This window comes from Staurois parvus, unplaced genomic scaffold (assembly GCF_062004578.1).
Source record: "Staurois parvus isolate SC_StPar_1 unplaced genomic scaffold, SC_StPar_1.0 ptg000636l, whole genome shotgun sequence".
Lineage (NCBI taxonomy): Eukaryota > Metazoa > Chordata > Amphibia > Anura > Ranidae > Staurois > Staurois parvus.
In genome coordinates this window covers 7,741,360-7,754,576 of record NW_028318432.1, presented here as the reverse complement: position 1 = coordinate 7,754,576, position 13,217 = coordinate 7,741,360, and the positions used below count along the sequence as shown (strand labels likewise).

The 13,217-nt window shown below is 42.3% G+C and overlaps 1 protein-coding gene across 15 annotated transcripts in view; it reads right to left on the bottom strand.

Annotated features, from left to right (window-relative positions):
- The window catches only part of KIAA1217 (KIAA1217 ortholog), a 609,023-nt gene that overhangs the window by 23,956 nt on the left and 571,850 nt on the right, over positions 1 to 13,217 (bottom strand). For all 15 annotated transcript variants that reach the window (XM_089693772.1, XM_089693774.1, XM_089693764.1 and 12 more), the window contains one exon: positions 2,440 to 2,615. In XM_089693772.1, coding sequence (XP_089549898.1) covers positions 2,440 to 2,615 — 176 coding nt within the window. The remainder of the gene's footprint in view (positions 1 to 2,439; positions 2,616 to 13,217) is intronic.

Below are 13,217 nucleotides of genomic sequence, written 5' to 3'. Positions count from 1 at the left end.
TGCTGGCCATACATGTATAGATTTTCATTAGCAATGTGCATCCATTGGCAGGGGCACTGGGGTACCATTCAGACTGAATGGCACTGCATAGAAACAGCAAATTTAATATGACTTGCTATGGGAAGAAAGTATTTACATGTCATCAGTTCAATCACTAATATACTTCCTGGACCGAGATGCCAGCGCAGAGATTACACAATCATGTAAATCCTGGTGCAAGGAGCCTGCGGAAGTGCTTGGCATAATTTTCACCCTAATCAACATCCCTTGTCTGGAGCTCAAGGAGTACTTATTAATGATAAAGGTAGCCTTTTCCTAAAAAACATTACGGTAGCTGCATATTGTGATGTGTCAGGGATGTGTTCACGCAGACAGGGGCAGACTGACAACTCATGGGGCCCCCGGGCAATAGGGGATCATGGGGCCCCTGTGTCCTTGCCCAAACTCAAAAAAGCCTATGAAAAAGGTACCAGGGGCATTTCATGGGGCCCCCTACTGACCCCGGGCCCTCGGGCAGTGCCCGAGTTTCCAAATGGTCAGTCCGCCCCTGCACGCAGACTTGCAAAGTTCCTGAAACGTTCACTCTGGAGCAGGGGCGGACTGACAACTCATGGGGCCCCCGGGCAATAGGGGATCATGGGGCCCCTGTGTCCTTGCCCAAACTCAAAAAAGCCTATGAAAAAGGTACCAGGGGCATCTCATGGGGTCCCCTACTGACCCTAGGCCCTCGGGCAGTGCCTGAGTTTCCAAATGGTCAGTCCGCCCCTGCTCTGGAGTGATATTAAACCCAAATGAAACATTTATTATATTGCAGCTTATCAATTCTTAGATGTGATGGCTGCATTCGTTTTCTTTTTTAGGCTTTCTTTCTTCTATTTTTACCTGGTGATCTTGTCGGTAAGTCTGCTGTTTTTCTAAAGAACAAGCTTGCCAGCAAATGTAGCAGTTAGAGGGATGAGGCAAACTATTTAACACTGGCGTTGTGCTTACCATGGCCAGCTTTCATTTATTTATGTAAAACCATTATCCTAAATGAAAAAAACTGTTTGCTGTAACTGCTAAAGTGTTAGCTGGAGTGTGGCTTCAATTTGTTAGTGTATTTAAATCCGCTAGCACATCTAACACTCCCTTCCCCCCAGACTCATAATTCTGCTGTCCAAAAGGTGCCCCCTGTGCTCCTTCACCCAGAGTAGGGGCACTCTAATACAGGCGGTGTTTTACTGGCCAAATCACCAGGTGAAAACAGAAGAGGAAAAAGCTTAAATAAGAAAACTAATGCAGGCAGCACATCTAATGATTGGTAAGCTGCAATATAATACGTTTTTGGTTTTGGGTTTCATACCGCTTTAACTTCTGGATGAACACATAGTTCCCAAAGCCTTTCACTAAATAAATATCACGTTTATAGTACATATAATTGTTGGATTTCATTTCAGCCTGTATGCTGCTAGGAGATAAAGTGGTTAACCTCAAGTGGTTTTTAACCTTAATGTATTCTCTGCATTAAAGTGATATAAAGGCTGATTTGAAAAATAACAAACCTGCTCTAGGCAGTGGTTTTACACAGAGCAGCCCTGATCCTCCTCTTCTTGGGTCCCCCGCCAGTACTCCTGGCCCCTCTCCCCAAGCAGGTTCACTCCTGAGCCACTGCTCTGTCTGTCCATTCACAGAGAGTGGCTTGACCCTGAACCCAGCTCTCTCTTCATTGGCTCGCTGGCCGTGATTGACAGTAGCGGGAGCCAATAGCTCCTGCTGCTGTCTCAGCAAATGAGGAGGGAGAGACCCCGGAGAGCAGAGGCTCTTGTGTATATGGCTGGATGGAGATCAGGCTCAGGTATGCATAAGGGGGGCTGCTGTACATAGACGATTTTTTGCCTTCATGCATTCTAAAAAACCTTGAGCCTTGACAACCACTTTAAGGTAAAAACCCTGATGTGTGGAGCTCCCCCCAGCCCCCCCTTATACCTCTATACTACTTATATCCTGATCCAGCGCTGTTCCCAAGAGCAGCAGCTCTCTCTCTTCTCACTGGAGATCAAGGCAGCAGTGGGGGCCATTAGCTCCTACTGCTGTCAATCACAGCCAGTGAGGAAGGAGTGGGGGGCAGTGCCGGGCCATGCTGTGTGTGACAACGGACACACACAGAGCGGGGCTCAGAAGTGAACCCGCCCACAAGTACCACCATAGCAAGCAGCTTGCTATGGGGGCACTCAGAAAGAGGAGGAGCCAGGAGTGCTGGTGGAGGGCACAAGAAGAGGAGGATCGGGACTGCTCTGTGCAAAATCATTACACAGCGCAGGTAAGAATGACTTGTTTGTTATTTTAAAAAAAATATTTTAGAATCACTTTAAATTTGTTAAAGCAATAAACAACTTTGATATCCTAGACCATGGCCTAAATCCTGGCCTGTGAACCGATGTGTGATAATAAAGTGCTCACCCTAACTTGATGACGATCTGCTCCTCGTCCTGGAGGTACTTCTGGCGCTCTTGCTCCACTAGGACGCGCTGTCTCTGCACCGGATCCTCCAGGCTCCTGACCATGTCTGTCACTTTACTGCTGATTTCCAGCTCCGCTTTCTTCATCATCGCCCGCACCATCTCCTGGTTCTGCAGCTGTGACACAAAAGAAATCAGTTTCCATTTCTTCCTTCTGCCTCCCAAGAATCCTAAACATACAATACCTCCCTGACTCCAGAGCCGGGCCTCTACAAGGAGCCCTGATTAAATAATGTACATTGTTAAGCTAGCCTTTGGCTCCGGATTAAACCCCACAGCTGCTTTATAAGTACGTACAAATGGACAATTGAAGAGTGATTGGCTGCTGCCAGTGAATCTCACTTGATGGTGCTCTTTGGTCTGAGTTCAAAGGGTCTTTAAGTTTCCCAAGTAGTGCTAAGCTGAGACGGAAATGAGAATAATTTACTCATTCAAAAGTATCCCTTTTATATTAATTTGTACTTAACTGCGTAAAATATTTCAGGAGTTCAGTGTTTAATGCTGTGTACAAAAGGAAAATTAAATATGCATCTCCAAATATTTCCAGTTGGATCCCTAAATGATTCTGATAGCATTTCCCTGCACCTGCTCAAAGCTTACACTTTGATCTACTGATATTTTTCTTTCCCCGCTTCCTCTCTCCCATTCTTATCCACATGCTAATGACATTTTTAAATAAAACCTGTTATCTTTAGATGCTGTTTTATAGTCCCAGTGACATCTTCACTTGGTCCCTGCGCTTCTCTGTGCCATGCAGGCAGATCATGGCTGGTGTCAGAGATCGGCAGGGAACTGTACATAGAGTAGCTTTCCTAAAAACATCACAGTACTCTGCCTCAGTACTTCTTTTAGGAGCCCTGATGCAGCCAGTGGGATGGCTCTTCAGAGGAGTTGTGCAAATATCAAAATGCCTCATTTAGTAGATATCAGTCTGGAGGAGTGGGGTTTTCTAGGTAGAATACATATGCATGCAGGCTACCCTATGCAACACCCACATGTGCTGCTCAGCCTCTATAACTGAAATCCAATCTGATACAGGGCTGGTGAAGGCTGGGGAGGAAAGAGCTATATGTTGATGAATGTCCTCCAGCCAAGAAATGAGATGGGTTCTGTTTGACTCTTTGAAGCTTCTAATGCACATTGTGAGAAGCTCGCAGTGTGCCTTGAAATCAGAAGAAGCTGTATCACTGCTCCTGCCTGTACAACTGTGCAAGATTGGAGTTCTGCTTTAAGGAAAACCTCGCTCATTAGAGTTGCCATTGATGAACTCCTTAAAAATGCTAGTTGCCTGGCTGTTCAGCACCTGATCTGGAACAAGTGCGCAGATTGGGAAAGTCCTAATTTGCATTCATGTTTGGTGTCTTTGGTTCCGAGTATTGAAGTCAATAAGTCACCAAGACTGCCAGAAAACTGGATTTGCAGAGCTCAGAAATGGCAGCCTCCATGTTTCTAAAGTGACAGGTGAGACGTAATCCCGCAACCCTGCAAACAAACCTTTTCCAGTATTGGCAGCATTGGGGTCATGGTCTCCAGCAGATGCCACATACATGAAGTTTGTATACTTGCCTGCAATGGCATCAGTGGAGGTTTGATGAGCTCTATATGTCCTTGAGAACCAACCTGATTTTTACAGATGTAATGAGGAACAGGAGGAGAATAACATAAGGGGCGCTAATTGGGGACAATTGGCTGAGTGCAGTCATTAAATGATAATTATGATGGGATTTCAGCTTAATGGAACAGATTTCGTTCTTGTCTCATTGTAAACCTATGTTTAAGAAGATGGAGCTCCATGAATGCTCACAGCAACAGTTTTAGACTAGGAACTCCTTGATGATCAGTTTAATGCCTTCAGAATTTTCCTGGAGTTCAGACTGCGGTTAACAAAATTCAGAAAGTGCGAAGAATGTTTGGGAATAGGTGACCCTAATACTGTGGAAGCTCTCATAGGTATAGCCTACCTGCTAAGAAACTGCACCATTATTTTCAGAAGATGGGGTGCTAAGAACGGAGGGGGGGGGTGAAAGTGGAGTTTAGAATGGCCTCTTATCATTGTAGAAGGAATCTCACTGACTGAACAATTACACCTTCCAATCACATTTATATTGTCTCATTTGTTTGGTATTGGAAATTCTACAGCGAGAGTCTGGAAAGCTGCCGAGTCACAGATGGACCATACCACCAGAGTACTCAGCCCTAAAGTGTATCTAAACCCAAAACCAAGAATGTAATATATTGCAGCTTACTAGTCCTTGGTGCAGTGGCTGCATTCATTTTAGTTTTTTCAGTTTTGTTTCCTTTTATTTTCACTTGTTAATACTGCAAATAACAAACGTCTTGTCAATGGGTGGCAGGGTCATGTTAATGCATGCCCCAGGTGCATGGAGCTCCCCATGATAATCTTACATTAGGCTCTGCCACTGCAGGCTGACAGAAGATCTGACAGTAGTGTCACTCACTACTCCTGTCAGCAGGAAGGAGATGAAGCACAGCAGTGCAACCTAGTCTTGCAAAGTATGGCCAGGGAGGGGAAGGCAGCCATCATTTTTTTTTGTAGTATTCTAGTACAACCTCAACATCTAACTGTCTTTAAACAATGAACTGCAGAGATGGAGAGGGCAGTAATGGGCAGACTAAAAAGCCACAGCCAATATTTAGCATAATTTAAGCCTGGTACACACAGGCAATTCTTTGTTCAATCCAGCAAGCTGAACAAAAAAAGGAGGAACTTGCTGTACTAACTATGCAATGTTAGTAGAGTGATTGTGTTGTGACCGGGGGACTGCCCCCCAACTCTCCCACCAAAACACACCGGTTAGCACTTACAGCCATTGGCTGCAGGCGCTGGTCAGATGGCGATCAGATGCTGATTTTCCATCATGCTTGTTCGACAGAAGCCAGACATTCAGCCAGCTTCTGTCGGATAGGCTGTTGTACACACAGGCCAAATGTCGTCCAGTTTCTGTTGAACCGGCTGATACTGGCCAGTATTTGGTCCGTGTGTACCAGGCTTTAGCTATACCCACTTTTTGCCCTGGCATAGCATGAGCAGGTCGCCATCTCCCTAGTAGGGGAGCCAGTGCCTTACTTTTCTCAGTGGCCCATGATGCTATTAAGATGGCCCTGTGCTCAGTCACTCCTCCACTGTAGCTATGGAGGAAGCCATGGTCATCCAAGGTTGAGCTCCTTATGGACTACAAACCTGTCTGTATCTCTTTATCTCCATTACATGGGGGGCAGGGCACATTGCAATTTACCGACAGCTAGACATCTAGGAAGGAAGATATTCTTTGGCCAGCTCACAGGAAGTGACAGGGACATGGCATTTCTTCCAAGATCAACAGATATTTTCTGTATTTGCTGAAATTTTATTTAAGTAAAAAAAAAAGAGAAGGCTAATGCAGCCACAACATTTAAGGATTGTAATATTTAACAATATTAACATTTTTGTTGTTTGGTTTAGTTATTATTTAAAGCTAAACTTAAGGTAGGTATCAAAAAAGCAACTTTAGCAATGTTTCACTAAAAAACATAAAATTAGTCTTTAAATGCAATGGGCATAATTACCTGAATCTGTCCTGTTATCTCCAGCACAGTGATAACATCATGAGTCTGCTGATGTTAATTTTTTTGTCTAGTCACAGGCTGGGGATGGACAGGTGACCAAGATAAATTGAATCACTTTAGTAAAGAAAAGTGCAGTCACCAACCTATCTGTACTGTCTGACAAGGACTGGATAAATCTCAGGACTAGCTGGACAACATACAGGCTTCATTTTAGGGCAGTCAACAGACATCTCCATCAACGGTCTGAAGATGTCACCTACTCTAACTGCCAACAGGAGGTTCAAAGTAGATTTTCCTGGAGCCAATATGGCAGCATACATTTAGAAGGTGGAGATACCCACAATGGATTGGCACCAGGAAAGGAAAATTGCGGTAAATACTTGATACAATTTTTTGTTTTCGTAGCACCAACATGGAAGTACATGTAGTAGGTGGGGATGCCCACCATGGATTGGTATCAGGAAAGGGAAATTTTGGTAAACATTTGATACAATTTTCTATTTTCCTGGCACCAACATGGCAGTACATTTAGTAGGTGGGGATATGCACCATGGATTGGCAAAAGTAACGGTAAATTGCAGTAAGTATTTGGTACAATTTTTAGTTTTCCTGGCACCAACATGGCAGTATACATGTGGCAGTATCCCCACCTATTACATGTATGAGGCCTTTGATTGGCACAAGGAAAATGGAAAATCAAAGTAAGTATTTGATACAATTATCTATTTTCAAAAGCCTAGCATTTCACCAACATTTGTGAAAGTTTGTTGGCATTCCAACCCCCTACCAAATTCCAGGACAATCCTAAAAAGATTAGGACATCCAACTCCAGGTCTTCTAACTAATGTGTTTTTAATTTTTCCCATGATCTCGGCCAACTCAAGCAATTGCAGTCTGACAAAGGAAGTTTGTTTGACATCAAAAATTTCTTCCCTGTCATAAGAGTCTCCGGTTTTCACAAATACTTAAGACAATCCTCAGTATCACTGCCAGCAGCTTACATAAAAATAAAAATGACATTTTTAGTTTACTTGCCCTAACGCCTCACATTAGCTGTGCTCACAAATTATTAACTCTCTCAAATAAACACTCGGCATGGATTGTACACAAGGAAAGATGCGAGAGAAAGACTAAGTATAATTATGCACGGGAGAATCGTGTAATTATTTCTCGCCAATTACCGTAAATAAATGGTATGTGCCACTCTGATAAAGAGTCTTTGGGAAGAAGAAGTCTGAAAGTTCCTTCCTTGGTGGCAGAGAGCCAATTAAAAAAGACAGAATTCATTTGAAATACTAAATATATGAAAGGGAATGTGTGCTTCTCTCCTGCTTTTTAATGTTTTAATTACACACAGTTACATTTTAGAGAAGAAGAGTGCTAATTCCCTCTGAGGGGGGAAAACAACATGGCTTTTATGGTAATTAACAGCAGCCACGTTTCCTTGGCCCTAGTAAACTCAGTGTGAATGTGTAAATGTAGAGAAATATATTGACAACACGGTAAAATGATGCTGTGCATAACTCAATGATCTCCCGGAAGTAAATAACCTAGGTAGGAACTGAACTGAAGGTCCTGAAAGATGCCCAGGTACTACCTGCATAAACTAAGGGGGGAGCAGAAGTGATCAAAGCTGTGCATTTGCTTGTCACTTTGGAGCAGCCTTTCTCAACTTTTTCAACACAAATGAACCCTTGAAACAACTTTCTGGGCCCAGGGAACTACTGTATCTACAACTCATTAAATATTAGTGTGATGGTCAGTAGGAAGAATGCTCCTTAGACTTGTGGTCATTGAGAAGAATTCCGCCCTTACAAATAACTAAAAAGATCAATGGTGTCAGTGGGAACTTATCTGACAGACAGTATTTGCTCATTGCTCTAGCACCCTTTGGAGGAACCCTAGGGTTCCCTGATTGAGAAACCCTGGTTCAGAGGAAGGATGTACTTCCAGGCAGTCGGTGTCTGATGGGGAACACTATCAACCAGAACAGACAGTGCACAATGAGGCAGCTTATCTGTACCAATGGGGGCAAATCTGTTATCGTGTCTAGGAGCCCATTCTGCAAGAATCCATCTCTAATGATCCCTACTACAGCTAGAAGCACCTGGCCACATGATTAGTACAAAAATTGCTATCCCAGTTTAAACCTTTTCAGCTCTAAATGATCCAATGCATTTATTCCACCTCCAACTGAGTACCTTATTAGAATTTAGGGCCAAATTACACTTTTGTAATGTGCAGCGTTGCAGAGTCATTCATTTTGAAAGCTAATTCCAAGGCAATACAGCTGTGCTGCACTGCCGCAATGCAGTGCACCATGACACATGGGGGAGATTTACTAAAACTGAAGCCAAGAGAATCTGGTGCAGCTGTGCATGGTAGCCAATCAGCTTCTAACCTCAGCTTGTTCAATTAAGCTTTGACAATAAAACTTGGAAGCTGATTGGTTTTTATGCAGAAGTGAGCCTGATTTTGTACGCTCCAGCTTTAGTAAATACACCCCTATGTGTCCATGCACACTATAGGCATTTTCAGTTTAGTGGCAGGGGAGGTTAGAGGCAGAAACAAAAAACATCACTTGTGCGTTCAGGAGAGGAGCTCTTGAGCATACAAAAAAGCGAATTAGAACGCATAAACACACATTAGCACATGTTAATGCATTCAGAATTTTGGCCAGTAGAATGCATTAATGCCAAACACAGCAATGCATGGAAATATACATGAAAAAATTTGGCTTTTTACTGCATTTTTTATTCTGAAAACTCCTGTAGCTTACAAAACTTTTTTGAGCTTCTCAATGTGCATGAGGCCCAACTCCTCTGCGTGCTCTTTCATCCTTGACATGTCATTGTTGAATTGGAACAAATCAGGGGGAAAAAAGTTCAGATCCCTTTGTGAAAAACAAATCCTGTACTGTCACAGAACTGATTTGCTATTGAAAAAACAGGATAGGAAAATGCCCCATTGGGGTCTCATGTTTATTTTAACCTTACATGCAAAAACACCTGTCTATGGCCAGCTAGTTGTAGAAGACTGGTTATAGTACCTCCCTGCTTGTAAAGCCCCAAGACAGCTTTTGATCCACCAACATAGGCTGACCACATAAATCAATTATTCTGTGTTTTTGCAGTAAGTGTGGTAGAGTGGGCTTGGGGAGAAGCAGCACAACTGCCATTTGAAAAGTGACAGGAAAGAGTTAATCATTTACAGTATACTCCACCTTAACATAAATCAATATTTTAGTTAGAATTGATCCATTCCGTTCCAGTTATAACCTGAAGGGGGCACTCTGCACATTTGTATTCGGCGCAGTATTTTAAAATGAATCTATCAGGATAGCAATTCTTTAGCTGACATTATTCTGAAAGTGGCTGTTATCCTCATTCTCCTTCCTGCTTGGTGAATGAGTGATCCTGAAGAAACACGGGCATATCGGGTATCAGGACATGTCATGTGTACGTGCTGGTTCTTGGTCAATATATATTAAAGAGTGACGCAAGGGAACACAAGGCTCAGTAGATCATACCAGGAAAAGGCCTGAAGATGATTAACTGAGCCTCGGTCACTCCCTGTAAGAGTTGTGTTGGACTTTCTCCTTCTATAACCTCTGCTTACTTCATTACGTCTGCTCTGCTTCTACCCTCTGCCATAGAATCCACCCATACTGGCGGCATCTTATTACAGCCTCTCTCATCACAGGTCCCAACCATCCCTCATTAGGAGGAACTGTCCCCCTTATGAGACCACATCCCTCTCTACCTAGTTAAGCCCCAGTTGTCCTTCTTTTTGGTCTGATCTGTACGACTCTAATCACAATGTGCCATTTTACTACCAAAGTGTTATGATTCTCTAAACTTTTCAGGTAACCTCTATATTACTGCATTTGAACAGGTCTTGTAAGAGATTGTAGTAAAACAACATGAAAATTATTTTACTTTCATCTCTACCTACACTTCTGGCTTGCGTTACAGAAATTACATCATTTTTGGGACAAAAGGAACCGAACAAAAAAAGTAGGTTAAAAAATTGGCCAAATAACCAGATACACGGACAATATAACTTGCTGCTAAAAACAGCATTAACAGTTATTATCGGATGATTATATCTACAGCTTAATATTCCTGTTAATGTGCTGTAAACTTTAGATATAATCGCTTCTATGTAGGACTTCCTTAGGATCTGAAAATCATATCAAGGGCTTTTTCCAGGGTAGAAAGTTTGAAAAAGGACCATCTACGGCATATGATAGAATGTAAATAAAAATGCAACAAACCAATGTCATTGCATAAAATATTAATAATTATTTTTTGTGGTGCTGATGATGTTAATCAGGTCCCCACCACTACTGTGACTGCTGTACCATAAACACATCATGTCACACATTCACACTGCAACAATCAGTCACATATCTCATCCTTTCCAGCACTTTGATACAACAAAGACAAGGATTGATTTGGTCACATTTGATTAGATTTTTCAGCAGGATTGACTGCTCCTGTTTAACAAAAACAATAACGTATTGATGAATGGATCCATCTGGCAAAAAGATACAAAGATTGGAACGACTTTCATAATGAATAGCCATAATGGTATCTGCATAGCATGAAAATAAAGTGTGGTTATACAAATAATGGAATGGTTCAAAACAACAGACCCATTGGGGTATATAGCCCCTCAAAACCAAAAATTGCTTTAGACAGTAAATAGAAGATGGCGGGGGAAATTTCCACTTCAAGTTTTACTTTATGTAATCTTTTTTATTAGATTAAACACTGATGGGAAAACTTCCACATTTTTCACAAATTGCCAAGTGTATGGCCAGCATTATGAATATTCCTAACTACCTGTATGATGGCAAACAGCAGTTTATATAAAAGTTAAATATGCCACTGTTGTAAGTATAGCACGTGTTTAGTTAATGCAATTATAGGTTTAATGCCTATTACATAAGACAGGTCTTCTCTTTGGTAGCCGGGGCATTGATAGTGCCTCCCTATGTCCCTAGATAAAGATATCCAAAAACAAGGCTTTGATGGTATAAAATTAGACTGTATACTCTTATAATGCAAGGTTACTTTGTGCTAAATATATGACTTAATATAGTCATCATACCCAATAGAATACATGGGACAGTCACAGCTGTTTCCATGAATAGAATACACAGGATATACCAAAAATAATAATAATACTGTATATCTAAATACCAAACAGTATAGTGTCACGTAGATGGAAATGCCCAGCCATCCAGAGCTCCTTGCATGTGGGTGCGTACCACCAGTCAGATTAAAACCTACCTTGAAGATTTCTATCAGCCTGGTGATACAACAAGCACATAAGTAGCTGTGATAAGCACTCTGATACATTAGGCTTGGTAATCAAAATAAGGAGCCTTCAATGGAATTGGGTATGTTGGGAATTTTTCTTCCACATTATATGTTTCTGGATCTCTAGAATAATCAGTCCAGAAGTGTTCAAAACTTTGACTGCTGGAAGAGGAAGAATTGAGGTTGGTGGGACAAATTAGCAGCAGGAGGATGTAATGATAGGCACTAATGTGAGGGGCAATAGGATGAGATAAACATATTTAGTCTGGTTTAGCAGAAGGGCAAGTGTAGTCCCACCCATTTTGCCTTTTTGCCGCAGATGCTTGAAATTCTGAAGATTTTATTTTATATCTCTTGACTTATCCACCTTACCAGCCTCTCATTGTCTGCCACTCCTTTGCAGTCCCTCCACTGGCTTTTGCTTACCCAACAAACAATTGCCAATTCATCTCAAATCATCAACCTCATCTCAAAATATTACCAAAACCACACTCTTCGCTCTTTAGCACACTTGTTTTCTCCTCCTAGTCTTGTCTTCAGGACCTCACCAGAGCCTCTCCTGTCATCTGGAACTCCCTACCCCTATCTGTCCATCCTTCTACTCTGTTTACCTTTAGGCAATCCCTACAAACTTATCTATTCAGTGAAGCCGATCCCATCTCCAACTAACTGAAATTTCTCCATCAATTTCTGCCCTCATAGTTATTACCTTTTCTCTCACTTGCCACTCCCTTTTCAATTGTAAGCTCTTACAAGAGTAGGACCCTTTGAAACCTCTTGTATTGAATTGTAACTGTGTTGTCTTTCTTGTATTTTGTAAATTGCTGTGCAAACTGTTGGCACAATATAAATTTTGTATAATAGTATCTAAAGCCAAAATAGTTTTCATTATAGATACAGTAGGATATGGTAAATCCCATGCCAGGTTTTGCCACCTGTGTCCTATATGAGAGACTTCCTTTCACTTACAGTCATGGACACGCACTCTGAAGTGAGGTAAATATCAGTGGAACAAAAGTCTTCTATTCCTGTTCAGTGGCTACATACAAATTTTGGATTTTCTCACTTTCAGTACCAATGATAGTGGTAATCTGAACAAGCAGAGAGGAACGCCTAGTGGGATTTTGGCTTTACACATATAGCCCAAAGTCTGGGCAAGTTTTCCCTTACAGTGGGGCTGTGCCAGCACTGCACGGGTTATTTGCTTGTTTTTACCTACGGGGCAGAAGAAAGTAGATATACTTACCTGATCCTCCAATCCTCCCAGTCTTGAGCAGTGGACTGATCCAGACACCAGTAAGCCCATAGACCTGCTCTGGACATCAGGGCATCAGGAACAGACCACCACTGGATCATGGAGAAGAAGTGTTTGCCGCTAGAGCGGAGAATCGGGTGAGTATAAGCTTTCTTGTCGCCCCTGGACAAAACGAGTAGTTACCCTTGCAGTGCGGGCACAGCCACACTGCATGGGAAAGCGTTTTTTGCCTGGAGTTGAGCTTTAAACATCAACCATGTAAAAATGAAAATAGCCTCTACAGAACCATATAAAAAAAGGATAAAAAATATTAAAGCTAAACTCCAGGAATTAGACAAAATCTACCCTTGCAGCAGGGCCCCACAATGTAGGGGTTACATGCTTGTTTAGTCTAGGGGTAAAGGGGTAAGGTATATTACTTACCCTATCCCTCAGCAGGCTCCAGCGCTGTTCTCTTCTGCCCGAAGTTCTGGGCGGTCCCTCAGTATCACCACCTACAGTGCAGAGCTCTGGACTGAAGCCCAAAGCGTCTTAGAGAGGCAGAAGCGGTGGACTGGTCACATGGATGGA